This window comes from Tubulanus polymorphus, chromosome 10, assembly GCF_964204645.1.
Source record: "Tubulanus polymorphus chromosome 10, tnTubPoly1.2, whole genome shotgun sequence".
NCBI lineage: Eukaryota > Metazoa > Nemertea > Palaeonemertea > Tubulaniformes > Tubulanidae > Tubulanus > Tubulanus polymorphus.
Genome location: NC_134034.1, coordinates 11,673,354 through 11,700,436, shown reverse-complemented (window position 1 = coordinate 11,700,436; position 27,083 = coordinate 11,673,354). Strand labels below are relative to the sequence as shown.

Sequence of the window (27,083 nt, the reverse complement as noted above, 5' to 3'; positions counted from 1 at the left end):
AACAGATGGTCTGCTGACTATTCCTAAAACCGGAAATATTGCAAAAAAACCAGGTCAGAGGAAACGCGTAAAAAGTGAAAGAACGGCGAATCGGAAAATTCAAAAAGTCGAAAATTAAGGTTAGGTTAATAGAAATATCAGTGATATGTGTTAACGTGTATAATTTTAGGACTATTTCACTATAATAGTGAAATAGTCCTAATGTAAATTGTAAACTTGTAAATTTGTATATATTTTTGTAATTAATAATTCACTGAAAAAGTTAAAGTATTGCTATTGTAGCTCAACATGTTTTTGATGACAAAGTTCAAACTATCAGACTATCAACCGTTGTAAATTTCAGATCTGAGAAATATAGTGAATATAAGCCTGAATGTAAATTGTTAACATGTAAATTTGTATATTGGTATATTTCTGTTATTTAATTCAATGAAAAAAGTTAAATAAGTATTTCTTTGCAAATGTATTGTAGCTCTAAGTATCTTGTTTTTGACTTTTGATGCCGACACACTAGTTTAAACGATCAATCGAGTTAATCGTGTTAAATAGATAAAAGTAAAAAGATAAAAATAAAAGTTATTATTTCAATTTAAGAATTTGTTATCCGTTTTGGTAAGCGTATCTGGTCGGCGCTTTTGATAGCTGGTCGGCGCTGGTCGGCGCTGGTCGGCGCTGGTCGGCGCTGGTCGGCGCTGGTCGGCTTTTAGTAGGAGCCCCGACAACACCTATGTGTGTTAATAAACTTATATATTGTTTATTCCTGTTGCCGCAGGTTTGTCGATCGTTGTCTTGGCTATTGTTGGTCTCGGACCGTGAGGAGTCGGCGAAACACAGCTGTAGAAGTGGATCTCCAGAACCCCGAAATCGATCGGTTGCTGTCATTCGATAGAGGAAATAAGGCCGGTCACACTTACTAGTAACTATGCCAGATATGTATATAATTTCCTATCATGTACAAAAAGTAAAAACTGTTAAGGAATTTCTAATATTTTATACTGTTTTTCATCTTTTTTTCTCATCTTTATTGTGCAAAACCAATAATATAAAGCATTACGGAATAATAAAGATATATTGAATTGAATTGTCAAGTAAGGCCAAACATGTAAAGTAGTAAGTTACTTCCTTGTTAAGATGGCGTCTCTTCGAATCTGCATAGCTTCGAGCGATATCAAAATTGCCCTTTACAATGGACGGCAAGACATTAATTGCTGTAAGTATCAGATAAATCCGCTGATAATTTACCTGGTACTCGGAGTTTATCAGAATCAAGGAGTTTCACCGCCTGTTATTTGGAATCTCATTTCATGACAGCTAGTGCTGATTCTTATATTCACAGGGGCTCGTATCAGAGTTGTTGGTAATGTAAAAACGATAATCTGTTAATCCAATGTATATAGTATATATAAAATAATTATTTTATATATACATTGGATTAACAGATTATCGTTTTTACATTACCTACAACTCTGATACGAGCCCCTATGCTTATATTCTCTTTGATTACAGCATGATGTTATCATTCTGAAATTAAAATACATATCACAATTAAACCTGCATAGACTTTACAATTAATGGTTCAGAAACCATTTTTCAAACTTACCTCGATGCATTGCAATCTATTATTTCCACGTTGATAGGAATCGTAATTCACCATATGACATCATTATTCCACCCTTCCACCCAGCTTCCCTAGATCTAATAAACTATTGTCCGAATCCTCCTTGCAAATATTCAGTGGTCCAAAAATCTATCTGAAGTTTAAACGGTTAAATTTGAACCGGCTCCCTTCGAAAGAAGGAAAATAATCCGTAAAAATTCATTCAACTATTTAAATTAAATCTTTATTTCTCCCATTTTTAACGAGTGAACAATTTACACGAATATACGATATACAAAATTATATTATTTTGTCATTTTTTCTTTATTTAAATAAACGACCCGAAATTTCTTCGATAAACTTAATAAAAATATCAATGAAAAGCACGTATTATTATTAAATATACTACATATATTTACAATGATATCAAATTATAATCTAATTATCAGAATAACATGATTTTAACCGTTTTTTCCTGTCTTTAAGGAATGATTTTTTGCAGAATTGTCAGATCGGGGATCATTCATTTATTACGTACGCATAAAATTTGAATTTTTCACCCCCTCACCCACTGCACGCATTCTTTCGTATACCATTCGACCATTCTTTCGTTTACATTAAGCATTACAGTGCACAAAAGCACTGATCCCTCCCCCCCTAATGCGTACGTAATAAATGAATGACCCCTTGCTCCAGAGACTTGCCTTCTACGCGAACATACATAATAGGCTACATCATGGAACCCAAGGAGCCAGGGTTTATTGTCATTTACGTAAAACTAGTCGAAACAAGTTCAATATTCGAAGGGTATTTTTCATAATTTTGAGCGAGGTACGAACAGAAATGTACCAGTAGGCAGACAAGTCGGCATACAAGCCTATGGTAGGTCGATAAGTCTATAGTTGGCAGATATACACGGTAGAGTGAAAAGGAAAGCTTTGACGAATTGCAAGCAAAAATCCTTATGGCACAAAAAACACACATACAAACATACAAACATACGTATAGAAAAGCTGTAGTTTTGAACTAATTATTGAGTGGTGTAATTATCTTGAGCGGTTTGATGGCCACAAAATGCAGGTTAATCACAACCGAGATTGGACGTCGGGAACTACGAATGATAAGCCATGAAATTGTTGTGGAATAGATTTTTAGATATCAAACGTTCAGCGAATTGCAAATGCCACGCGCATATCGTAAACTCCCGCTGAACATGATGGGGGGCCGTATTCAAATCGACGAGATATTGCTGAATGCATCTATTTACATCTAACAAACAATCTTCACAACATTTGATCGCAGAAGAGAAATTGAAACTAGTACCGTTAATTGATTCCATGCCAATTCTTCATGTGAACACTTCGTATCATTTTACATTGAACTCTTGATTAATCATCCTTTTCATTTGATCAATTGCTTGGAAAATGTGATCGTTTACGAGTTGAAATATATTTTGTCGGTAATCAATGAGGGGTCTGCGGACCCAGGTAACAAATCTGATCAATCTTTTGAAATTCTAGTTTAAGTACAATAATAGATTAATTGGAAGTGACGTCTGCTTCCCCTACACGGCTGACGTCTGTTTCCCCTCCCTGGACGACATCTGTTTCCCCACCCCGGCTAACGTCTGCTTCCCCTCCCTGGACGACATCTGTTTCCCCAACCCGGCTAACGTCTGCTTCCCCTCCCCGGCTGACATCAATTTGCCCACCCCGGCTGACGTCTGCTTCCCCTACCCGGCTATCTGGAGTCGATGCGTCTACCGTCACCTGACTACCGGTCGTCTCCTCTCTCTCCTCCTCGCCACGACTGTCATCGTCTGCTGATGAGGATTTGTCTTCGCCGAGTTCGCGATGATCTGTGTCCGTCGGTGGTTTCCCGTAGTACCAGTTAGCGATATCGTTCGGGTGATATCCGAATTTATAGGCCGCGATCATCGCGCTGTTTAAACATGTGTTCTGAAAATAAATCGCGATGAAATTAAAATTCTACCAATATCAAAACTTTAAAAATGTCAGAATAAATAAATGATCCCTCATCGACTGTTAGTTTTGCTCATTGACGACCAAATTCACAAAGAAATGCGGTTTTTTGTACAGTAGACCGAGCATATTGCCATTTATTAGAAATTCTCACCCGCCAAAAGCCATTGCGTTGATATCTACGAGCGGAAGTCTGACACGGTGCAGCTACTATTCCAATGTGACCGATTCTCTTTGCCGCTTCTACCTAAAATCAAAATCCATTGAATCTGAGTTTTTGAGGCTGCTGAAGAGGGGAGGTGCAGGCCAGGACGAATTCAGTTAAATGTTAAAATCATTCTTTTCTCAGGTCAGCCACTTTTGATCAGACTATTCCCTGACTTTTCCCTGACTTGATCTGCTAAGAATTCAATCAATCAACATCATGTAAGACATAGACAGAGACCGTTTGATTTTACTCGCAATGATTTTACATGCAATCTAACTTTCTCAGCAAATTTCCCTAACTTCGAGTCCTTTGTTACAAAATTCCCCGACTTTTTAAAAGAAAAGAATATTCCCTGACTGTTCCCCGATCTCCAGGTAAGTGGCGCCACCCCGTATTTCTTTTGCTCGTTTGTTCCGACGTTTGCAATAAACTCACCATAACAAAATCCTCGAACAGCCGATGGTCGGGGATTCCTCCGATTTTATCGTAATAACATCTACGGATGAACAGAGCTTGATCTCCATACGGTAATTCTAAAAAAAATTAGCAGTAACATGTATAGAACGGAAACAATATCAGTCCAATAGTCTCAGTCAGGCTCAGAAAGTCTCAGGAAGAAGTCAGTCAGACTCAAAAAGTCTCAGGAAGAAGTCAGTCAGACTGGGAAAGTCTCAGGAAGAAGTCAGTCAGACTCAGAAAGTCTCAGGAAGAAGTCAGTCAGACTCAGAAAGTCTCAGGAAGAAGTCAGTCAGACTCAGAAAGTCTCAGGAAGACATCAGTCAGACTCAGAAAGTCTCAGGAAGAAGTCAGTCAGACTCGGAAAGTCTCAGGAAGAAGTCAGTCAGACTCGGAAAGTCTCAGGAAGAAGATAATCTGATAACACATACCGACATACTTTGATCTGCAATTCGTTCCCCATTCTAACATTTTTATTTGAAAATCTTGGAACTTGGTAGATGATCTGAAATCAGAAAATGGCAAGAAGGGATCTTCAGCAAGTGAGATGGGTTTTGTGATCAGTCAAATATCACGTAATTGCCGGCCATCTTAGTGTCATCAGTCCTCAGTCGTAGGTGGAAAATCAACATGTTTTAACTTATAGACTTTATATTTGATTATCAATTAGCAGAGTGATAGGATACATCTCCTCACAAGGAATCTGGGATCACCAAATTTATTGCTCTTGCCGCCAGGGGCAGTTAAATATTGGAGTCATATACTATGTGTCTATTTATATTGATACCTATACATATTTTGTTACCACAATCCATTGCATATTGTAGCTCATGATATTTTCTATGATTGTGGTGAGTTTCCAGGTCATTGGTTTAGTATATGTTCACCAGGGGGCATGGAATATAGAAATTTTTTCCCAAGTGGGCACGGTGTCCCTGGACCCCTAGTCCTTTTGATTCCCGGATATTTTCAAAACTCACTCAGTTTTCGAAACACTGAATTGAAATGCTCCGGCGACGTTGCCCGGCGTCCACAGACAATCGCTGGCCAGCGTGTTATAGTTCGGCGGTAACAGCGTATCAGCGTGCAAAAACAGTAGAATATCACCGGTAGCGCCATCTGCTCCGATCTTCTGCTGGTGACCTCGACCTACAAACACACACACATAACGTTTAAAGTTCTCAGCACGAGAAAAACTACTGAGACGCATAAGAAGATTGCTAATCCTGCTAATGTCTTGCCTTATTCAGACATAGCCAACTCCGATGAAAATTACTCGGACATAGCCAACTCAGACTTTTCACTAACTCGCACAAACATGAAATGATCTTTCTGAGGTAATAAGACCGGTTCATATTTTCAAGACGAGAGTTAGACCGATTATTGACCGCCGTGCTATCTGTCTCCACATCTCTACGATACCGGTATGAAAAATACTTACAAGCTTTCGTTTCCATGAGCGAGAATTTAGCTTCCGGATGATTACTCATCACTTGTTTCACTTTATCGATCGTCGAGTCCGTGCTTCCTCCGTCTGCTACTATCACTTCTATACTGTTACTGCCATCGATATTCTAACAATCAACAAAATCATACACTGAAAACAGGGGGAGAGCAGCAGGGAGAGAGAGGGGCAGGGAAAAAGAGGGGCAGGGAGAGAGGGGCAGGGAGTGAGAGGGGCAGGGAGAGAGGGGCAGGGAAAGAGAGGGGCAGGGAGTGAGAGAGGCGGGGAAGGAGAGCAGGGCGGGGAGGGAGAGGGGCAGGGAAAGAGAGGGGCAGGGAGTGAGAGAGGTGGGGAGGGTGAGAAGGGCAGGGAGGGAGAGGGGCAGGGAGGGAGAGGGGCAGGGAGAGAGAGGGGCAGGAAGTGAGAGGGGTGAAAATAGAGAGAGGTGGGGGAGGGAGAGAAGGGCGGGGAGGGAGAGGGGTGGCTAGGGTGGAACAAAATCAAGACAGCGTTGCTGACAATAGATACCAACGCTGACCATGAATTCAGACGAAGATGAACTACCTTTTTATAATTGACTGCGAGACTCAGATTGATGATCTCACATCTTCTCATCAGCTTTATTCACATTTGTTAACAACATAATACGAGGGCCCGGTTTTATAGACCGGTATTACCCTTAAACCAGGGGCTAACTCAATTGAAAATGAGTTGAGCAAGCCCCCGAGTAAAAGGTAATACCAGTCTGTAAAATCAGCCCCAGGATTTTTCGATTTTTTTCGATGAGCAAGGCACAATAACGCAAGCGGTTACTGATCATATGTCTTCATATGAAATTTCTCAAATTTTTACACACATTTTCATCGCTTTTGATCAATCTGACCACTTGCTCTGATCAGCGAATTCATAATCTTCACACAAGATGGAGAGTTAACTGCGTATCAGTTAGGAAAATCTCAATGAATACGCTCAACTTAAAGCATCAATAATTTACGGGTCGGTCGATCGTTTTAGAAGAACGTATTGCGAAATACCTGAAAGAGCGTATCCAGAGTTTCGGCGATGACGTCTTCTTCGTTGAACACAGGAATTATAATCGACCACTGAGGATTGACTAATTCATCCGTCGTTACCGATAAACAATCCTCTAAAACTCTCAAATCATCAGCGACATCCTGCAAAACGACACGACGGACCACAGTTCGACAGTTAGAACACGATTCACAGATCAGGTCGTAATAATCCGCAGGGTCTGTTGCACAGTCATGGCTTACATTCTAAAGACCAGTCTAAAGACAATCTTAGTTCTATAACCAATCTAACAACTTAAAGACCAGTCTAAGCTCACTTTGGTTCTATAACCAATCTAACAACTTAAAGACCAGTCTAAGCTCACTTTGGTTCTATAACCAATCTAAGAACTTAAAGACCATTCTTCAGCTAACAAATAAAAACCCTAAGTTAGATCTGTTAAAAGAGTTTATTTTCCTTACAGTTTTGAGGCTTCAACTAAGCCTCATCATCAGAGGAACAAAAAACACTTGTTCCTCTGATGAGGTTTAATTAAAGCCTCGAAACTGTAAGGAAAATAAACTGTTTTTATAGATCTAACTGTGGGTTTTTATTTGTTAACTCTACACTGAGATAGATAGATATCAGTTAATTGCAGTCACTGTTCTCTAGATTTAAGACTGGCGGGTACTTTTAGACTGGTCGTGTCTGTGCAACACAGCCCCGGAACTTTGGAACTGGATCCTGAGGTATGAAACAATATCAAACTCAGAATCTCGTAATGATTTCTCAGTCGTTAGTGAATAATTACCACGTCTGAAAGTTGCTGTTCTAAAGTGGCGACTTTCAACGAGAGGAATTCGGCGGCTTCGATCTGTTGAGTGTAAACGCGTTCCGTTCCCCACTCTATCCCCTTCATGAACAACGGTTCTACAGCAGAGAAAATCAACAATCACTCACAGGGCCCGATCCAGGAAGACTCAACAATCACTCACAGGGCCCGATCCAGGGAGACTCAACAATCACTCACAGGGCCCGATCCAGGGAGACTTAACAATCACTCATAGGGCCCGATCCAGGGAGACTTAACAATCACTCACAGGGCCCGATCCAGGAAGACTCAACAATCACTCACAGGGCTCGATCCAGGGAGACTCAACAATCACTCACAGGGCCCGATCCAGGGAGACTCAACAATCACTCACAGGGCCCGATCCAGGGAGACTCAACAATCACTCACAGGGCCCGATCCAGGGAGACTCAACAATCACTCACAAAGCCCGATCCAGGGAGACTCAACAATCACTCACAGGGCCCGATCCAGGATGACTCAACAATCACTCACAGGGCTCGATCCAGGGAGACTCAACAATCACTCACAGAGCCCGATCCAGGGGGACTCAACAATCACTCACAGGGCTCGATCCAGGGAGACTCAACAATCACTCACAGAGCCCGATCCAGGGGGACTCAACAATCACTCACAGGGCCCGATCCAGGGAGACTCAACAATCACTCACAGGGCTCGATCCAGGGAGACTCAACAATCACTCACAGGGCTCGATCCAGGGAGACTTAACAATCACTCACAGGGCCCGATCCAGGGAGACTCAACAATCACTCACTGGGCCCGATCCAGGGAGACTCAACAATCACTCACAGGGCCCGATCCAGGGAGACTCAACAATCACTCACAGGGCCCGATCCAGGGAGACTCAACAATCACTCACAGGGCCCGATCCAGGGAGACTCAACAATCACTCACAGGGCTCGATCCAGGGAGACTCAACAATCACTCACTGGGCCCGATCCAGGAAGACTCAACAATCACTCACAGGGCTCGATCCAGGGAGACTCAACAATCACTCACAGGGCCCGATCCAGGGAGACTTAACAATCACTCACAGGGCCCGATCCAGGGAGACTCAACAATCACTCACTGGGCCCGATCCAGGGAGACTCAACAATCACTCACAGGGCCCGATCCAGGGAGACTCAACAATCACTCACAGGGCCCGATCCAGGGAGACTCAACAATCACTCACAGGGCCCGATCCAGGGAGACTCAACAATCACTCACAGGGCTCGATCCAGGGAGACTCAACAATCACTCACAGAGCCCGATCCAGGGAGACTCAACAATCACTCACAGGGCCCGATCCAGGGAGACTCAACAATCACTCACAGGGCTCGATCCAGGGAGACTCAACAATCACTCACAGGGCTCGATCCAGGGAGACTCAACAATCACTCACAGAGCCCGATCCAGGGAGACTCAACAATCACTCACAGGGCTCGATCCAGGGAGACTCAACAATCACTCACAGGGCCCGATCCAGGGAGACTTATGAGCTTGTGTACAAAGTTCATCAAATTTTTTAGCGCCCTTTTGATAATTTTGTCAACAACAATAATTCATGCATTTCAGTGCAGGGGTATGCCTGCACTTAATACTACCTTTTGGACCTCAAAGTGCCCTTTGGAACTTGACAAATTCTTTACAATTAGCCCATCAGTGTGGGATTACGCCTATACCTAAGAATGCCTTTTGGGACACCGAAGTGCCTTTTTGGGATGTAACAAGCAAGTTTAAATTGGCATCTGGATCTGCCCCCCATTCTACCATTTACAGCTAAACAATTCAAACTTTTCGAAAAATGACTAGTTAAAATTTAAACTGACCAATCAACGCGCTGGTTCTGCGGTTTAAACCAATCAGATAGTAGCCTCCGTCAAGCGCTTTACCGATCGTAACGTCGTTTTCATCCCATTTCAACAAACTCAACGCATCTTCGAGAATGTTATAATTAACTCCAGGAATGTCACTACCTACGTTGCAAGAAAAAACAAAAACAACAACAGATTAGAAATGGGGAAACTTGAACGCTACAGCGACCATCCACCAGGCGTCGCTAGTGTGCAGTAGGACACCAACTACTGCAACAATAGAGGATTCTGCTCATGGCAAGCAGGGATTCACCAGGTGTCGCTAGTGTGCAGTAGGATATCAACTACTGTATAGCGATAGAGGTTTCCACAAGTGGCAAGTGAGGATCCACCAGGTGTCGCTAGTGTGCAGTAGGATATCAACTACTGTATAGCGATAGAGGTTTCCACAAGTGGCAAGTGAGGATCCACCAGGTGTCGCTAGTGTGCAGTAGGATATCAACTACTGTATAGCGATAGAGGTTTCCACAAGTGGCAAGTGAGGATCCACTAGGAGTCATCGTTAGGGTCTTCATTCGAAACAACCACAGCTGCTTCATGTACGGCAGAATTTTTACGAAAACATTTTATTTATATTGAAACCATGGGAAAATGGAAACCAGAAAAGGGGTTAAAATCATCTCGTTTTCCGAGACATAAAACAACTATCAATATGAAAACTAATCTAAACACGAAGAGCAGAAAAGCGAATGTTTTTTGGTGTTGTTACCTACGACTATAGTGCGTTCATTGCCGGCTGCGAAAGTCTGTTTGAAGATATTCGCGATGATTTCACCGAGGTTTAGCCCGGTTTGTTGTTTAAAGATCGGCGATAATCCCGGGTATTTACGATCGAACCAATATCGCATGTCATCAATGGTCGCTCCGCAATAATACACGAACACTTGGAGATCGGGTTTCGATAATTTCACCGTCTGGACTTCCGACAGAAGATGTTCCGTCTGAAATGAGAACAGAAATTAGTTGGGAACATCGTAAGCTACTGCGGCAAGTGAGGATACTTCCTCAAGGTGGCGCCACTTTCTGCCTATTTACAAATCCGATTTTCCCTGAGTGAACCAGAGAGATTTCCAGGTTGAAAATGCATTCATTAATTTTTCTTTGAATCATGTATTGATAAAGAAACATGTGGTCAATAACATTATCCAAATTCCCTGAGTTTTTTCAAGTTTTTGGTTAAATTTGTCGAATTCCCCGAGTTAGCCTGGATTCATTCGGGATTTTTCTGATTCCTTGAGTTCTCCAGATTATCGGCACCACCCTGTTCCCGCTGTCAGGGTGGATTGCTTAAATCGAAGTAAATCCAGTTAAAATAAACTGACCATCAATAACTGAGCTCTCGCCGCTCCTCGACCGCCGATCGCAGGAATCAATTTCGTTTTACACGAGCCCGGCGACGGGTATCTCGTTACTACGGCGATTGCTTCCCGGTTTTTCGGGCGTTTCAGCATGTTGCTGATGTAGGAAGCCATCGCGCATCTCTTTATTGACTTTTATCCGAAGTATCTGTACGTGAGTTGAAAAACCTGAAAGTGAAATTCAAAGATGAAATAGACATCAATCAAAACTGAGCGAGCTAGGCCACCTGATGTCCTCTCAAGTCAAGTTGAAATAGACATTAGACTTAACCAGTCATCACATTTTTCAAGCAAAACATCGGCTTCAAGAGAAAGTGACATGATCAGTTAACTGGTTGTTGAGCCGAGGGTGCGTCTGTCGGTCACCATAGCCACAAGTGAGATGATTTTTGTGAGGTGTGAAGCTATCAACAAATGGCAGAAATTTACTTTTTCAACAACGACAAGCAAAGAAAACACTGACAGACTGTCTAGATAGAGTGACAACTTGAACTTGTCACTGTCACTACTGACAGTCTGTCAGTGACAGAAGAGTGACAGCTTGTCACTGTCAGTGACAATCTGACAGACTGTTTGCTTCCCCGTCTATAGCCTTCCATAAATCCACAAATAATCACTAATTAGTTCCCTCCTAATTACCTAAATTAACTGAAATAGGTTAATTTCACTTACGCAATTTTCGAACCCGGAAGTCAATGATAATGCCCCCACTGAATAGGTAATATCGCGTGACTCAATCTTCGAAACCGAAAATGATTAACCTCGCGTGCAAGGGCTTGCTAAAAAATTCAAATTAAACTTTATTAGCCTAAAAGCACTGGTAACTCCCTCATTCAGAATCGTAGCCAGTGTCCTGGGGAAAATGTTTCTAATGTCTGTCTGAACTGGGTGACCTTCTGAGACAGTACCATTAGGCCTGAACTAATTAGGGGCCAAGTTAAGTTGTGTCAAGCACTTGATGATCTGGCTTAAGTAAGTAATGGTAGTCATAGTCAGTAACCTGTTTGTCGTGGTTTAGTTTCACGATCGGATATTTTCACAAACCACATATTGGTATAAGCCCATCCGATTATAAAAAGCTTACCACCAACGATTTACCTAATCTTTGGTGGTAAGCTTTTTATAATTGGATGGGCTTATACCAATATGTGGTTTGTGAAAATATCCGATCGTGAAACTAAACCACGACAGATAGGTTACCGATTAAAGTAATGGGTGCGACGGCACGTTCCCGAGTTAAGCCCCATAGATGCTAGTCTAGTACGTAGCCGTTGTTCCCTCCCCAAACAACGGGTTGTAGGAATTCAGACTACAGAGATCGCCACATCAAGAGATCAGGGATGGGTGGCGACAATATCCCAAAGGAATGACAAAACTGACTTTTCTAATAAGCGTTAACAATTTATTATTTATTTCATCTGATTTTTAAAATCGTAAGTACAAAAATATAGTGGCATAATAATCACACGAGTAAAATAAATCATCGAAGTCCGAATGGAATAATTATCAAAATTTGTTCCATATTTAAAATCTTTTTTTTAAAAACAAAATCACTTGATTTAAACGGTGCAAGACCTCATTATATATATCATATTTAGTCAAAGCCCAGCTCGAACATTATGCTGTAGTTATACACTCCTCCAAATATTTATTTCATTTCATCAGTAAGGAGTATATCGCGACACTACCTATGATCAAAAATCTTCCCAGCCCTTATAATCATAACTATACAATATAATCTAGTACCTATAAAGAAATGCATTGTTCTGGTAGGTTTAATTAATTAAGTATAAATGCTTGCATCAAACTAATCACCATAAAAGCAATAAACGGCTATTCATTAAAGTACATTCAACTCGTATCAATTTGGCCCAGTGATTTGCGATGTTATTCGATTTAGACAGTGGAATTTTAATTCACATTCTGTATGCAGCGTTCTAAGACTTGTGTTTAAAAGAATACGACAGTGGAACCTCATTATAACGATTCATCGCTTATTACAAACCTAGAATACCGAGTCCAGATGATTTTGGTAATTTCATACCGGATATTTCCAAACTATCGGTCTATGTATTTCATGAATAGCCTCTAACTATACAAATTGCGTGCTTGTGCATTTTTGAGAGTATAACGTTTAACAATAATTGATCAATTCTCTTAACGACAAAAATATCAATAACCGTAACTAATCATCCACCAATAGCCGCTAAAGTCTCCGGATTTTTCAACCTCTTAAACTGAAAATATGAAAGAATTATTAATTTGGGGTCTGTTGAATAAATACACAATTCAATCAGTCAGAAGAGAAGAAATCTGATCAATTCCAACATACATGGTTCCTACAGAATCATCGATATGAAATTTGAGGGGCTTTTGAGGGTATGATCACCAAATTCGAGGGTCATTTTTTAACGAAAACCTAATTGATACATAGAACAGCACCAATAGAATACTTGGCATACTTATCAGCCAATACCAAGCAAGATACATCTAGGCACCTAGATTTAATTTGATTCGAGCAGGGTGGCGCCACTTTCCGCCCAGCTCACGAATCCCTTAAGTTTTCCCTGGTTTGATTACAGTGAATCAGAGAATATTCTAGACGTAAAATGTTATAATTCATTCATTTTTCATTGATAAAGATTAGAAACGCGTGGTCAATAACATTATCCGAATTCTTCTCGAATTTTCTGATTCCCTTAGTTTCCAAGGTCAGAGGCCACCCAGTTTAGTTAAGTCCGATCAAATAATATTCTAATGAGAGAGACAATGCGATAGAAGATCGGTACCTTTGTAAGTAAGCGTTGACGTCTTTGAATCCTCGTTCACGCGCCAACGGCACTAGGATACCGGTACAACAAACACCAGCTCGACGACGACAGATCGAACAGTTACAAATACCACGACACGGCGGACAATGCCATTCCTTTTATAAATACACAAACAAACCACGATAATTACTCATTCTATTTAGTCGATTTCACAACAGTTCGCGAGTTCATTATCGAATAAAATAGAATCCACTCAAAAGTTAGTTCAGATGAACGCAGGGTCTCTACAGATCGCTCGTTCCTGGATATAAGGAGTTTTTAATGAGATTTAAAGGAGAAAATTTCAAATTTTGACAAAGCATCTACATCACTAGCATGCCTCAATTTGAGTAGACTCCTCAGGTTTTACCTCGCTAAACCATTAATTTGGTGGTTTTGTAAGCAAATTCCTCTATTCAATTTGGTAACCGCCTAATTGGCCAGCAATCCTGGCCCCTATTGATTGAGATGTAGTAGTCTATGCACTTCACTAAAAAGGTCTTAGTGAATGCAAGTAGTTGTCAGAAAATACTCACTGAATTCTTCAACGCTTCCTTCGCATCTTCACCGTATCTATTGCGTAAACAAACTCCACAAAACTGAAAATAACACATTGAAATTCATTACTAATGCTTAATTCTCCTCGCAATAACCGAGTTTAAAATTCTCCGCTCTCTCACGTACCTGGCCTCGGACGCCGACGCATTGCGGAGATCTGCAAATCGTTTTCATATCGAACGTTTTCTGTCGACATTGATGACAAGTCGTACCCTGAAATAATCAAAATCAATTCAAATGATCAACACCCTGAGGAGGCTACCAAGGACACGATCAACTCCCTGAGGAGGATACCAAGGACATGATCAACTCCCTGATGAGGATACCAAAGACACGATCAACTCCCTGATGAGGATACCAAGGACACGATCAACTCCCTGAGGAGGATACCAAGGACACGATCAACTCCCTGAGGAGGATACCACGGACTCAGTTTCACAGTTTTGAGTTAAGATTTGACTCGTAGTTAACTGATTGAAAATGAACTAATTCTAAATTAGCACACTTACGCGAATATGGTCGTATTTTTTTACCGATACGACGTCTGCGACCATGTCGAGGTCGTCCTGAGTGATGTCGTCTGCCGATCGAAAGTCGCGTTCGATCGTGACACGAATTCGCTTCGGGGGACTCTACAATTAAACGAGTTCATTTATTAATAGATCATCGCATCAAACTGTGAAAGAATATGATGAAGCAAGTCAACAGTTTCTCAGTTTCAAGTGAAAACTTGTTAGTTGACAAAAAGCCACAATAAAAAGAAAAACTATCTGGTAGTTTGACGTTTCAACTCAAATCTATGAGCCATTTTCAAAAAATAGTTTTTGAAAATGGCTCATAGATTTGAGTCGAAACGTCAAACTATCAGATAGTTTTTCTTTTTATCGTGGGTTTTTGTCAACTATTGATATTGGACAGCCACTTGTCTATGGAAACCATCAAAACTTGTTCTTTAATCCAGAGAAAAAGTCCTGTTATTAAGCCATAAATTAACGAATTCAAAATAAATTCTGATTTGATCGAGTAATTTTGTTCGCTGAAAAATGTTGGCGTCGAGTGAAGTGTGGAATTTTAAGGACGACAGCTTTATAACGGCCACTTACCACTCCGTCCCAAGAATCATTCGAATTATCATCATCGCTATCGAATTTCCTCTTCGTCGAACCGAAAAATCCTAATTTAATCACCATTCTCTAGAATTCAAAATATACAACGTGCGCCAATTATTCAACCGAAGTTTTCTGTAATCCGAATTTCAAAATTTTGATCTAAACGCACGTTTTCAGTTTTCTCATCGGATTGATCGTCGCTATGGTCGCCGTTTAAATCGGGATTCTTCGCACGGGACCGGGTTCTCGGCGGACTGCGGTCGGTCATGACGAGACGACGGACACGAGCAGACGCCGTTCGTCCGTCTGCTTCGTACGACGCGCGCTTCGAACGTTTCTGAGTTTTCTGCGGCTTCGCTTTCATCATCTGTAGAAGAATCAAAGGGATTTAAAACTGTTTCCCTACAGTTATTTCTGGATATAAAAAGTTTTCAAAGAGATAACTTCAAATTTTCCGCGAGTTGGTATCACTTTTTTTGCAATGAATCAAATGGCGTAGGCTCCCAAAAAATCTGTACGGTTTGTAAGCAAATTTTCATCCTTACACAACTAAATTGTAATTCTAATTTGGTAACTGTCTGATCGGGGATAAACACAAATCCTGGTCCCAACTGTACCAATCTAAACATCTTCTATAAAGCATTTTTTCATATCTCAAAAATGAAGGTGTCTCTAGCTTAAATCAAAGTTCAAGGCACATTTAAGAAGTCTTTGAAATTACTCCCGTTTAACTAGAAATCAGAATGTGGGGGCCAAATTCATCAATTTTCACCACGGTCTCATTAGAATGATGGTTTCGAATTTCGTCCAGTGGTAACTACTATCTAGCCCACAGACGATGAGTAGATATCTAGTCATGATTTTAAAGATTAGCAGGACCAGACATGTACCCATCACCCGTAGGAGATTTTGACGATCGCCTATAGCTACGCTGTAACCGCACGTGGTGAGAGTAAAATAAGAAATAATGTTTCAAAATTTTTTCCTATTAACTTACGCTTTGTTTAAACTCGTAAGTGTCTAAATCAGCCATCAATCTCGACAGCTAGAAATAAGAACGAAATACACAATTCAATTAAAGACCAACATCAGGACTAGAAGTGAATACTATGAACCACAATAAATATATGAATAATGGACAACGAACCAATTCTTTATTTTCACGAATATTTTCCAAACGTTCGAGTTCATATTCGCTCAATTTCTGAAAAAAGGAGGAAAAAATCATCATTTGTCAAACATTTAAAAAACCTATGACCACATCATGCAATGAGATACACTAATGTCTATTTATTAATTGATGAGACCTGTTTTTCTTGGATATTTTGCTCACTTTTTGGGGTACATACCTCATTTATGTCTTAACAGAATGCCAAAAATCGCGGACAACAACTGAATATCCGATATATTTCCAGTTCTGTACCAATTAGATGGATTGGCAAAAAGACTCCTTAAGTCCAGTTGAATGAGAGAGAAAATCCTCCATTTTGTCAAATTTCTTGGATTTGAACATTGTTACCATGCCTACGCCACCCTGATTTAGTTGTTGAGACCCCACAAGAAAAATAACTTCATTTCGTAGGCATGGTGACAATGGAAAAAAATTAAATAATTTGACAAAATGGAGGATTTTCTCTCTCATTCAATTGGACTTAAGGAGTCTTTTTGCCAATCCATCTAATTTGTACAGATCTGGAAATATATCGGATATTCAGTTGTTGTCCGCGATTTTTGGCATTCTGTTAAGACATAAATGAGGTATGTACCCCAAAAAGTAAGCAAAATATCCAAGAAAAACAGGTCTCATCAATTAATAAATAGACATTACAACACAGTCAGTGCCCACGGTCCAGGTGCCACAGCAGGCCCAGGGCAGTTAACTAGCAGTAGTACTTGGCTGGAGTTTATTAGGGAAGCCACAGCAGACACATCTCTCTTCAATCAATATTTAACAAGTGAACCCTTATGATTATTATCATTCATGATTCAAGGTGGAACCACAGGCACTTGAATATGGGCTTTGATAATGGATAAATATTTGATAATTTACCAGCGATACGTTAATCCTACTTTAATAGATCGCCATGTTTTATAATAAATTTACCCATGATGCAACGCGCGCCGGTCGTTTAGCTATACTATACAGAAAGGCTGGAAACGATCCTATCTCCGTAATGCTTAAATCTACCCGCAGTTATCGGGACAGCCGAACACTGCCGATGATTGCCGAAGTACGTCCTTAGTGTCAATTTTAATCCTGAAATATAGGAGCGCCCATAATTTCAATTGTAGATGATTTTTTTGGAAACATTGACACTGTTTTAGCTCCATTAAAGATTTTAAATGGCAACAAAATTGATTTTTGAAAATTCGCGATGCCTCTTCGGGATTGCTGTGACGTCATCTGTCCCGATAACTGCGGGTAGATTAAAGCATTACGGAGATAGGATCGTTTCCAGCCTTTCTGTATAGTATAGCTAAACGACTGGCGCGCGTTGCATCATGGGTAAATTTATTATAAAACATGGCGATCTATTAAAGTAGGATTAACGTATCGCTGGTAAATTATCAAATATTTATCCATTATCAAAGCCCATATTCAAGTGCCTGTGGTGGAACGAAGTTCAGAAAACCTGTTGAAGCGACTCTCGTTTGTCTCCTCCATCAACGCTTAAGACCTACCTCAGACAAAACTGTCAGAATTCAATTATGATTTAAGAGTTCGAAGTTGAACTCACCGATTTTAGACGATCCATCTTTAAACAGTAGTGTACAGCTGGTGTGGTGCGCTCCTTTTGCACTGTAGATCGATGAAGAGTTAACTAACGTGGAACTTCGCGCAAGCCCGCGAAATGTTCGTACTCCATCGTAGTCTAGGCGGGAGGATTCGAGCTCCGTCATCGTAGGCTTCGTCGAAGATTTTTGCAGCGCTACCTAGCGAAAATCTACCGATAAAGAATTGCATCGGGAAACAACCCAACACTTCCTGGTTAGTTATGCTAAGTACAAACGCACACAGATATAACATTTAAAACTTTTCAAAACCCAAATTTATCGAGCTTACGAATTCTATTCAGATCAATTCGACGTCTTTCAACAGATTTATGATTTCAGATTGTAAAACTAGGAAATAAAACGGCATTTTCTTAATCTACACATTCGGAATAGATCGAATACATCGACGGTTCCAATCGGTAATTAGCGCTCAGCCCGCCATATTGCTGTTCAAACGAAGTTTTGCGAAGAATTCAGGCGACAATTCGTAATTTACTCATCTAGAAACGGGAGTAAGATACAGTTGAGAGGGAACTCGCGAACGGCGAGACTTTTCTGAACGAGATGCCGCGTGAAATCATCACCCTTCAACTGGGACAATGTGGAAATCAAAGTCAGTTTAAAAAAAAAAAACTTTCTTCACTCTAAACTTTCTCCGTCATTTTCTTCCGCAATTCAATTCAATTAATTATTTCCACTTGTTAATTAATGATGTTGTGTGATTATTTTTTTTTTTGTTTAGTTGGAATGGAATTTTGGAAGCAGCTTTGCGCTGAACACGGCATCAATCCAGGTAAGAGACAATTCGGAACGTTTTTAAACCCGATATTCCACAAATAGACGCTTATTGTGTTTTGAGAATATAATGTTTGTTGTTGTTACTGAGAAAAACGATGATATTTGTTATTGAATTTCAGAGGGAATATTAGAATCATACGCTACTGAAGGCACTGATCGTAAAGATGTTTTCTTCTATCAGGTATAAACTAACAGGCTTGTGTTGTGGTTATACACCGAAATGAGCTTAAGTTGTTTATAGATTGGCTATAAAACCAAAATGAGCTCAGACTGGTCTTAGGTTGTTAGATTGGCTATGATAGAACCAAAATGAGCTCAGACTGGTCTTAGGTTGTTAGATTGGCTATAATAGAACCAGAATGAGCTCAGACTGGTCTTAGGTTGTTAGATTGGTTATAGAACCAGAATGAGTTTAGACTGGTCTTGAGTTGTTAGATTGGCTAAAGAACCAAAATGAGCTTAGAGACTGGTCTTAAGTTATTAGATTGGCTATAACTAAAATGAGCATAGACTGGTCTCAAGTTGTTATATTGGCTATAAAACCAAAATAAGCTTGGACTGGTTTTAAATCTAAACCTCAAATTAATTAAACCAGTAATAATTAGTAAATGTTTATATTTCAGGCCGATGATGAACACTATATCCCGCGCGCCGTCCTTCTCGATCTCGAGCCACGTGTTATCAATTCGATCATGTCTTCGCCGTACGCGAATCTGTATAACCCCGAGAATATCTACCTGTCGAAACACGGCGGTGGAGCCGGTAATAACTGGGCGAGCGGCTACTGTCAGGCCGGGAAACTTCACGAGGAGGTGTTCGATATTATTGACCGCGAAGCAGACGGCAGCGACAGTCTAGAGGTTCTTAGTTTGAAAATCTCTTTAATTTAGGTGGAGTCCGGTTAACCCTTTCAGTGTGAATTAATCAGTGATGGATTTTGCTAGTTAGTTAGCTATTTTGCTAAATACTAAACTGCGGTGTATTGATGTAATTAGTAATTATCTCTCCTGAAAAGATGGCAGCACCTGTCAAACATAGAGAAATACTAGTAACTAACGATATACCGCGCCGCGGTGTAGACGCACTATAGAGGTATTCCCGTTATTCAGCACGCTTGGGTGGAATTTTTTGAAATTTCAAATTTATCTCCAGCACTATAGGGTATTGATTAGTCAGCACTGAAAGGGTTAAACAACATGTAAAATGTGATAGTCTTGAGGTTCCTAGTTTGAAATTCCTGTGGTGGTTGTCTTAGTTCAGGCGCAGTCCAGTTAAACTACTTATGTCGAATGAGGACAACAATTCGAACTTAACCGTTTTATGCTTGGACTTTTTGATGAAACAGACCTTTGGGTTGACGGTTCAAACCAATTCTTTAGCCTGGGTCGGATTTTAATGAGATCCTATTTGTCACCTTCTGTTTTCTTAAATGGTTACTGGTTCCTATTATTTAAACCTATCCTTTCTTAAAAACCTGCTGCAAACTGTCATCACGTCGAAATGCTTTATATTTTTTTTTGTTCAGGGTTTTGTGGTTTGTCATTCTATTGCCGGTGGTACGGGCTCCGGTATGGGATCATATATTCTTGAGAATCTAAACGATAGGTAAGATTATTTTCCATACCCAGTTCCTCGACAGATCTAGATCCATTTCCACGGTTTGAAGATTTTAAGATTTGACTCTGCATTACATTAACTCATTGAAAATGAACTGATTTCAACTCTTAGTTAACTCATAACTGTGTAACTGGGTCCAGGTTAATACTGAAACCCTGCACGCTTTGATCCAGTTCCACAGTTCTGAGTATAAAGATATTTGTCGGTTAGAGTTAAAACCAGTGGATAGTTGACATAATGACAGTTGAAAGTTCATTGTTACTAAAGTATTTATCGGCTGGCTATCTTAAAGCAACTGGGCCTAGAATTATTACTAATTACATTCAATTAAACTATTATTTTTTATGTCAAATACGTTAGGGACCAAAGTTATCGTGAGTATTGGTATGAATTGTTTAGATGTCATTTCGTATATATATTCAGATTTCCGAAGAAGTTGATTCAAGCGTATTCAGTTTTCCCGAATCAGGATGAAATGAGCGATGTAGTTGTTCAGCCGTACAATTCAATATTAACCCTTAAACGATTGACGTTGAACGCTGACTGTGTCGTAAGTGTCAATATCGGAGCTGTTACAAAGAAAGAAAACATAACTTCCAATTCTAGGATCAGAACCGCACCGATACGTTTTAAAGCTGTACAATTGAGTTTCTACTCAATTGAGTTAAGAAAAATAGTTCTAGAATCAATTCCATAGTTAATTTCGTAGAATTTAGATTACTGGACCCAGTTGCACAGTCGTGACTTCAGTCCCAAAGTGGTCTTAAATCTTAAGACTGGTCTTAAGTTGTTAGATTGGCTATAGAACTAAGTTGGTCGTAGACTGGTCTTAAGTTGTTAGATTGGCTATAGAACTAAGTTGGTCGTAGACTGGTCTTAAATTGTTAGATTGGCTATAGAACTAAGTTGGTCGTAGACTGGTCTTAAGTTGTTAGATTGGCTATAGAACTAAGTTGGTCTTAGACTGGTCTTAAGTTGTTAGATTGGCTTTAGAACTAAGTTGGTCGTAGACTGGTCTCTCTAAGTCTAAGCCATGACTGTGCAACCGGCCCCAGGAGTCCTCGCCCATCTCAGAAACAAGATTATTTCTTATCTTGTTTTTCTTATCGATATTTGCTTAACTAGAACCAATATTGGCGGCCCCAGTTAGTCCCAAGTTCAGGCATGGTTTACTGTACTAGGATCAGAAGTGAAGATGTTTGTTTGAATGTATTTCAGGTAGTATTGGACAACACGGCTTTGCACCGTATCGCCGCCGACCGGCTCCACATCGAGAACCCGACGTTCGCCCAAATCAATCAACTCGTTTCCACGGTGATGTCCGTTAGTACGACGACGTTACGTTACCCGGGTTACATGAACAATGATCTGATCGGATTGATCGCTCCGTTAATTCCTACTCCGAGATTACATTATCTGATGACTGGTTATACCCCACTTACAACTGACTCACAGGTATACTTCTATTATGCATATCATTCAGCTCCTAGTTCCACATAGAATCCACAGTTCAGGACCTAGTTCCACAGTGCAGTACCCAGTTCCACAGTTCAGGACCCAGTTCCACAGTTCAGGACCTAGTTTCACAGTTTAGGACCTAGTTCAACAGTGCAGTACCCAGTTCCACAGTAGAGTATACCAATTTCACAGTGCAGTACACCAATTCCACTGTTCTGGACACAGTTCCACAATAAAGTACTCTAGTTCCACTGCATTACACCAGCTCCACTATTCTGGACACAGTTCCATACAGTAAGCCAGTTCCACACTTAAGGACCAACTTCCACAGTGCAGTACTCCAGCTCCACCGTTCAGGATCCAGTTCCACACTTATGAACCCATTTCCACAGTTGAGGACCGATGACTGAAGTTTAGTAGGAGATGTTTGTATGTCTGGTGCATGTATTTAGTTTATTTCATGACTAGATATACACTCATCCCTTAAGATTCTTCTTGCGCAGAAATTCATCGTTTTAAAAACTCGAAACCGAATCGACACACAGCAGACGGACTAACGAAACGTTTGAAACTCGAAATGGATTCCTGAAAGGGTCAAGGATTTCTAAGCAGACGGATTTGCGGAGATTGTTTTTACCGGTTTAGTTGGATGTGTGAATGTCTGGTACATGTGTTAATGAATACAGATCATGACTAGATATTCACTCATCTGATTAAACAACGGTTTATCACAAACACTTTAACCCCCTCTTTATAGAGGAGTATCACAGTCTCATCAGGGAGTGATACAACCACTCTTCGAGTGATGCACTCACTCCTCGACGAGGATCTCATCAGTGAGTGGTCCACAAGGAGGATCTTATCATTGAGTGATGCACTCGCTCCTCGACGAGGATCTCATCAGTGAGTGATTCTCTCGCTCCTTGAAGAGGGTCTCATCAGTGAGTGGTCCACAAGGAGGATCTCATCAGTGAGTGATGGGTGCCGGTCTAGTGACATGTTTCACATCTTACATTCATGACTAGACTTTCACTCATCACTCAATGTTGTGATAAACACCTCACAGCGGGTTCCCCTCAGAGAACCTCACAGTCTCCCCTCAAGAGATTTTCAGGATTAAAGGTTTTTGTACATCAATCGGCGTTTGACATTCGAATATTTGAATTTATTTTCAGGTGGCGAGCGTGCGTAAAACGACAGTATTAGACGTAATGAGGCGTCTGCTTCAGCCGAAGAATATGATGGTATCAACACCGGTTCATAGACACGCGCAACACTGTTATATATCAATACTGAATATAATACAGGGAGAGGTCGATCCTACACAGGTAAATATCAAAATACCTCTCGTCTCCCTCCCCCTCCCTCCCCTCGGAACACTGTTATGTATCAATACTGAATATAATACAGGGAGAGGTCGATCCTACACAGGTAAATATCAAAATACCTCTCCCCTCCCCCCTCCCTCCCCTCGGACTGTTATATATCAATACTGAATATAATACAGGGAGAGGTCGATCCTACACAGGTAAATATCAAAATACCTCCCTCTCCCCTCCCCCGTCCCTCCCCTCGGAACACTGTTATGTATCAATACTGAATGTAATACAGGGCGAGGTCGATCCTACACAGGTAAATATCAATATACCTCTCTCCCCTCCCCCCTCCCTCCCCTCGGACTGTTATATATCAATGTCGATCCTACACAGGTAAATATCAAAATACCTCTCGTCTCAGACCCTTTCTGCTTTCCCAGCATGAGAAGAACTTTTGACCAAGAGACTCTGCTGCCACCTGTATTCAATCACACAAACCAAGAGACCCGTGGGCGTTCACTCTGCTGCTAAACAAACCCTTCTTACTCTTTCTCTGATTTTGAATTTTACCGTTATTTTTCAGGTGCACAAAAGTCTACAGCGAATTCGTGAACGTAAATTAGCGCAGTTTATTCCGTGGGGTCCGGCGTCGATACAGGTGGCGCTGTCGAGGAAATCGCCGTATATTCAATCGGCTCATCGAGTCAGCGGTTTAATGTTAGCCAATCACACGAGTATCGCTACGGTAACTATTCTCATCGCTCACAGGCTGCAGCTGCTGGCTAGCTGACGGTTCTATAGAGAACCAGGCTGGCTGCAGCTACTGCTAGCTGACGGTTCTATAGAGAACCAGGCTGGCTGCAGCTGCTGGCTAGCTGTCGGTTCTATAGAGAACCAGGCTGGCTGCAGCTACTGCTAGCTGTCGGTTCTATAGAGAACCAGGCCGGCTGCAGCTGCTGCTAGCTGTCGGTTCTATAGAGAACCAGGCTGGCTGCAGCTGCTGCTAGCTGTCGGTTCTATAGAGAACTAGGCTGGCTGCAGCTGCTGGCTAGCTGTCGGTTCTATAGAGAACCAGGCCGGCTGCAGCTGCTGCTAGCTGTCGGTTCTATAGAGAACCAGGCTGGCTGCAGCTGCTGGCTAGCTGTCGGTTCTATAGAGAACCAGGCTGGCTGCAGCTGCTGCTAGCTGTCGGTTCTATAGAGAACCAGGCTGGCTGCAGCTGCTGGCTAGCTGTCGGTTCTATAGAGAACCAGGCTGGCTGCAGCTGCTGGCTAGCTGTCGGTTCTATAGAGAACCAGGCTGGCTGCAGCTGCTGGCTAGCTGTCGGTTCTATAGAGAACCAGGCTGGCTGCAGCTGCTGCTAGCTGTCGGTTCTATAGAGAACCAGGCTGGCTGCAGCTGCTGGCTAGCTGTCGGTTCTATAGAGAACCAGGCTGGCTGCAGCTGCTGGCTAGCTGTCGGTTCTATAGAGAACTGGTGATCACTTGTTCGTCCATTTCGTATGTTTTGATTAAATTTCAACCTAGAAACAGGATTTAACAGGGTCCAACACAGATCAGGGAAAATTACTAGGAATCTGACTTTTCTTGAAAATTCTGGGATTATTTGAATATTTGGTGTCTTGTTGTTCTTGCTGGTGATGAGTGACACAAAGAACATCTTTTTAAGAAACAGCCTTCACTGAGCATATCTCATAATTTAATCAGAAATCTTTGATCAAGGGTCGCATTCCCTTATCTGCAAGAATCCCGAGGTCCTGATCCATGAAAATGTTTGAGCAACCGATGAATAGATTTCTGTTTATTTTGTAGTTATTTGAAAGTACGTTGCGTCATTACGATAAACTGCGCAAACGAGAAGCGTTTTTGGATCAGTTCAAAAAGGAGGAGATTTTCGCGAACAATCTCGACGAACTGGACAACTCCCGCGAGGTCATACAACAATTAGTCGACGAATACAACGGCGCTACGAAACCGGATTATATCTCGTGGGGAACTCAACAGGTTCGTTAACACATATTATTCACCCCCTCCCCCCCCCCCTCACAGTTACACGGGGGTCTGTTGTTCAAAAGTTGGTTACAGTTAACCAGTGGATAGTTGAATATAAAAGTTCATTGTAAATATGGTATTTACCTGCTGAGATCATCTTTTACCAACTGACCCCAGGACTCAGACCATCTTAGTTCTATAGCTAGTCGCACAATTTAGTCTATGACCCCGCACTAAAGTATTCAGTATAGATGAACTCAAGTTCATATTCTACAGATTTGAAATTAGTTCATTTTCAATGAATTAATAACTCTTTGAGTCGAATCTTAACTCTGTCGAATTGGGTCCAGAATATAAAGAAATGCTAGTATTTAAGATATTGTGAAATAATAGTAATTGGTTGTATTTTCAGGCTGAAGGTGTTAAGAGCGATAAATGAGCTCTCTTCGTGTTGTGCTGGTGATAGAAGTAATTTGTGAATTCACTCGCGTTAATGGAATTATTGTTATGTAGTTCAGTTATCGTCCAGTGATTGCATTTCGACTAGTTTTGATGTACACAGCTACTTAAAAGACTTGTTTTATAGTGATGTGCTTAGTATTCGTGAACCTACTTAAATTCTAAATACGGCCTGGTGTTCTTTCCCGGTTAACCCTTTCAATGCGTCTACACCGCAGTGTGGTGTATAAATCAGTGATGGATTTTGCTAGTACACCGCACTGCGGTGTATTGATGTAATTATTAATTATCTCTCTTGAAAAATGGCAGCACGTGTCAAACATAGTGAAATACTAGTAACTAACGATACACCGCGCCGCAGTGTAGACGCACTATAGTGGTATTCCCGTTATTCAACACACTAGTGTGGAATTTTACAAAATTTTCAAATTATCTCCACCACTATGGGGTATTAATTAGTCAGCACTGAAAGGGTTAAATTCTACAGAATATTTCGGTTCAGATCCTCTGATCGGGATAACGACTGTTAGTTTAGTATAGTATAGTTCGTAGGTTCAGCAGCAGGTCTGTCTGACGAATAACACTGTTCATACTGGTTATGAATTAATGATTGTCTTCCTCTCAGTCTCAATATTGTTAATAGTTTTAACATGGTACTGTAACTACTGTACCTGTGTATATGCTGTAACTACTGTACCTGTGTATATGCTGTAACTACTGTACCTGTGTATATGCAAAGTACTGTACCTGTACCTGTACATGTGAATCATAATCTGAATGTATTTTGTCTGTTTGAAAATCTTGTCAATGTGTAAAATATGTATATGAACGAATAAAAAATGTTATCAACCCGAAGAAAAATATCTACACGTCTTTTGATAAGAGGAGATTAACGGTGGACGAAGTATAGTCTGAATACCAGACGTTGTTACGGTCATGAGGAACAACGGCTAGATACTAGACTAAACCCAAGTACTGAGTGGTCCTGAAGGAGCATAGGAATTAAAACCAAGGAGGATATTCAATACTGGTACATAGATAATGACAGCATTCGCCATCTATTGGAATAATGCTGAACAATAAAATTCCTAAGTAGAAATCGATTACTTACTGGGTTAAAAAAACTCTGGTGATACAGAAGATACGTAGTTTGAACTCGGAAATTGCTGGTACTGATTCCAAGTTATAGAGAATGAACTCTGTGTGGTGTCCTGGTTTGGAAAAAAGTAATTACGCCCATTCTGAGTGATTCTGATGCTGAATAGAGGATGTCATAGATTCAGAGTGATCCTGATGCTGAATAGAGGATTTCCTAGATTCAGAGTGATCCTGATGCTGAATAGAGGATGTCCCAGATTCAGAGTGGCCCTGATACTGAATAAAGGATGTACAGGGTTGTCTTGGGTTCG

General features: G+C 40.9%; 3 protein-coding genes across 4 annotated transcripts; 1 reads left to right on the top strand and 2 right to left on the bottom strand.

Moving 5' to 3' along the window:
- Nucleotides 1–1,832: 1,832 nt before the first annotated feature.
- Nucleotides 1,833–11,491, bottom strand: LOC141912113 (uncharacterized). Of its 2 annotated transcripts, none has more exons than XM_074803331.1 (12): nucleotides 11,456–11,491; nucleotides 10,748–10,951; nucleotides 10,135–10,366; nucleotides 9,381–9,527; nucleotides 7,510–7,628; nucleotides 6,722–6,862; nucleotides 5,685–5,817; nucleotides 5,224–5,392; nucleotides 4,675–4,748; nucleotides 4,223–4,320; nucleotides 3,734–3,826; nucleotides 1,833–3,555 (listed from the first exon to the last, which is right to left on the bottom strand). In XM_074803331.1, exons 2-12 carry the CDS (start codon nucleotides 10,895–10,897, stop codon nucleotides 3,136–3,138), a joined length of 1,776 nt encoding a protein of 591 aa, XP_074659432.1. In that variant the 5' UTR covers nucleotides 10,898–10,951; nucleotides 11,456–11,491; the 3' UTR covers nucleotides 1,833–3,135. The 2 variants fall into 2 exon arrangements, with proteins under 2 accessions (XP_074659432.1, XP_074659433.1); XM_074803332.1 differs by lacking the exon at nucleotides 11,456–11,491 and adding an exon at nucleotides 11,423–11,452.
- A 709-nt stretch (nucleotides 11,492–12,200) lies between these two features.
- LOC141911985 (cell division cycle-associated protein 7-like) lies at nucleotides 12,201–18,118 on the bottom strand. Its single transcript, XM_074803125.1, has 10 exons — nucleotides 17,999–18,118; nucleotides 16,408–16,464; nucleotides 16,258–16,305; nucleotides 15,430–15,627; nucleotides 15,255–15,344; nucleotides 14,661–14,783; nucleotides 14,278–14,364; nucleotides 14,130–14,192; nucleotides 13,573–13,709; nucleotides 12,201–13,020 (listed from the first exon to the last, which is right to left on the bottom strand). The coding sequence occupies exons 1-10, from the start codon at nucleotides 18,014–18,016 to the stop codon at nucleotides 13,008–13,010; spliced, it is 834 nt and encodes a 277-aa protein (XP_074659226.1). The 5' UTR covers nucleotides 18,017–18,118; the 3' UTR covers nucleotides 12,201–13,007.
- Nucleotides 18,119–18,467: 349 nt separating this feature from the next.
- LOC141911672 (tubulin gamma-1 chain) lies at nucleotides 18,468–26,521 on the top strand. The gene is made up of 11 exons (XM_074802671.1): nucleotides 18,468–18,648; nucleotides 18,778–18,828; nucleotides 18,953–19,014; nucleotides 19,457–19,693; nucleotides 20,359–20,438; nucleotides 20,874–21,000; nucleotides 21,669–21,905; nucleotides 23,084–23,236; nucleotides 23,808–23,969; nucleotides 25,036–25,227; nucleotides 25,628–26,521. Exons 1-11 carry the CDS (start codon nucleotides 18,600–18,602, stop codon nucleotides 25,652–25,654), a joined length of 1,377 nt encoding a protein of 458 aa, XP_074658772.1. The 5' UTR covers nucleotides 18,468–18,599; the 3' UTR covers nucleotides 25,655–26,521.
- Nucleotides 26,522–27,083: the final 562 nt, after the last annotated feature.

Bases quoted from the DNA above. Each gene is read 5' to 3' on its own strand.
- LOC141912113 (XM_074803331.1), bottom strand. From the start codon at position 10,897: ATGGCTTCCTACATCAGCAACATGCTGAAACGCCCGAAAAACCGGGAA. The intron at 7,629-9,380 runs GTCAGTTTAAAT...TCTCTGCTGTAG, and splicing joins CAGAACCAGCGCGTTGATTG to AACCGTTGTTCATGAAGGGG. The intron at 5,818-6,721 runs GTATTTCGCAAT...GTTGATTGTTAG, and splicing joins CTCTGGATACGCTCTTTCAG to AATATCGATGGCAGTAACAG.
- LOC141911985 (XM_074803125.1), bottom strand. The intron at 14,784-15,254 runs GTAAGTGGCCGT...GTTTAATTGTAG, and splicing joins ATGATTCTTGGGACGGAGTG to AGTCCCCCGAAGCGAATTCG. The intron at 13,710-14,129 runs GTGAGTATTTTC...TATTTATAAAAG, and splicing joins AGGAAGCGTTGAAGAATTCA to GAATGGCATTGTCCGCCGTG.
- LOC141911672 (XM_074802671.1), top strand. From the start codon at position 18,600: ATGCCGCGTGAAATCATCACCCTTCAACTGGGACAATGTGGAAATCAA. The intron at 19,694-20,358 runs GTTCTTAGTTTG...TTTTTTGTTCAG, and splicing joins ACGGCAGCGACAGTCTAGAG to GGTTTTGTGGTTTGTCATTC. The intron at 21,001-21,668 runs GTAAGTGTCAAT...AATGTATTTCAG, and splicing joins CGTTGAACGCTGACTGTGTC to GTAGTATTGGACAACACGGC.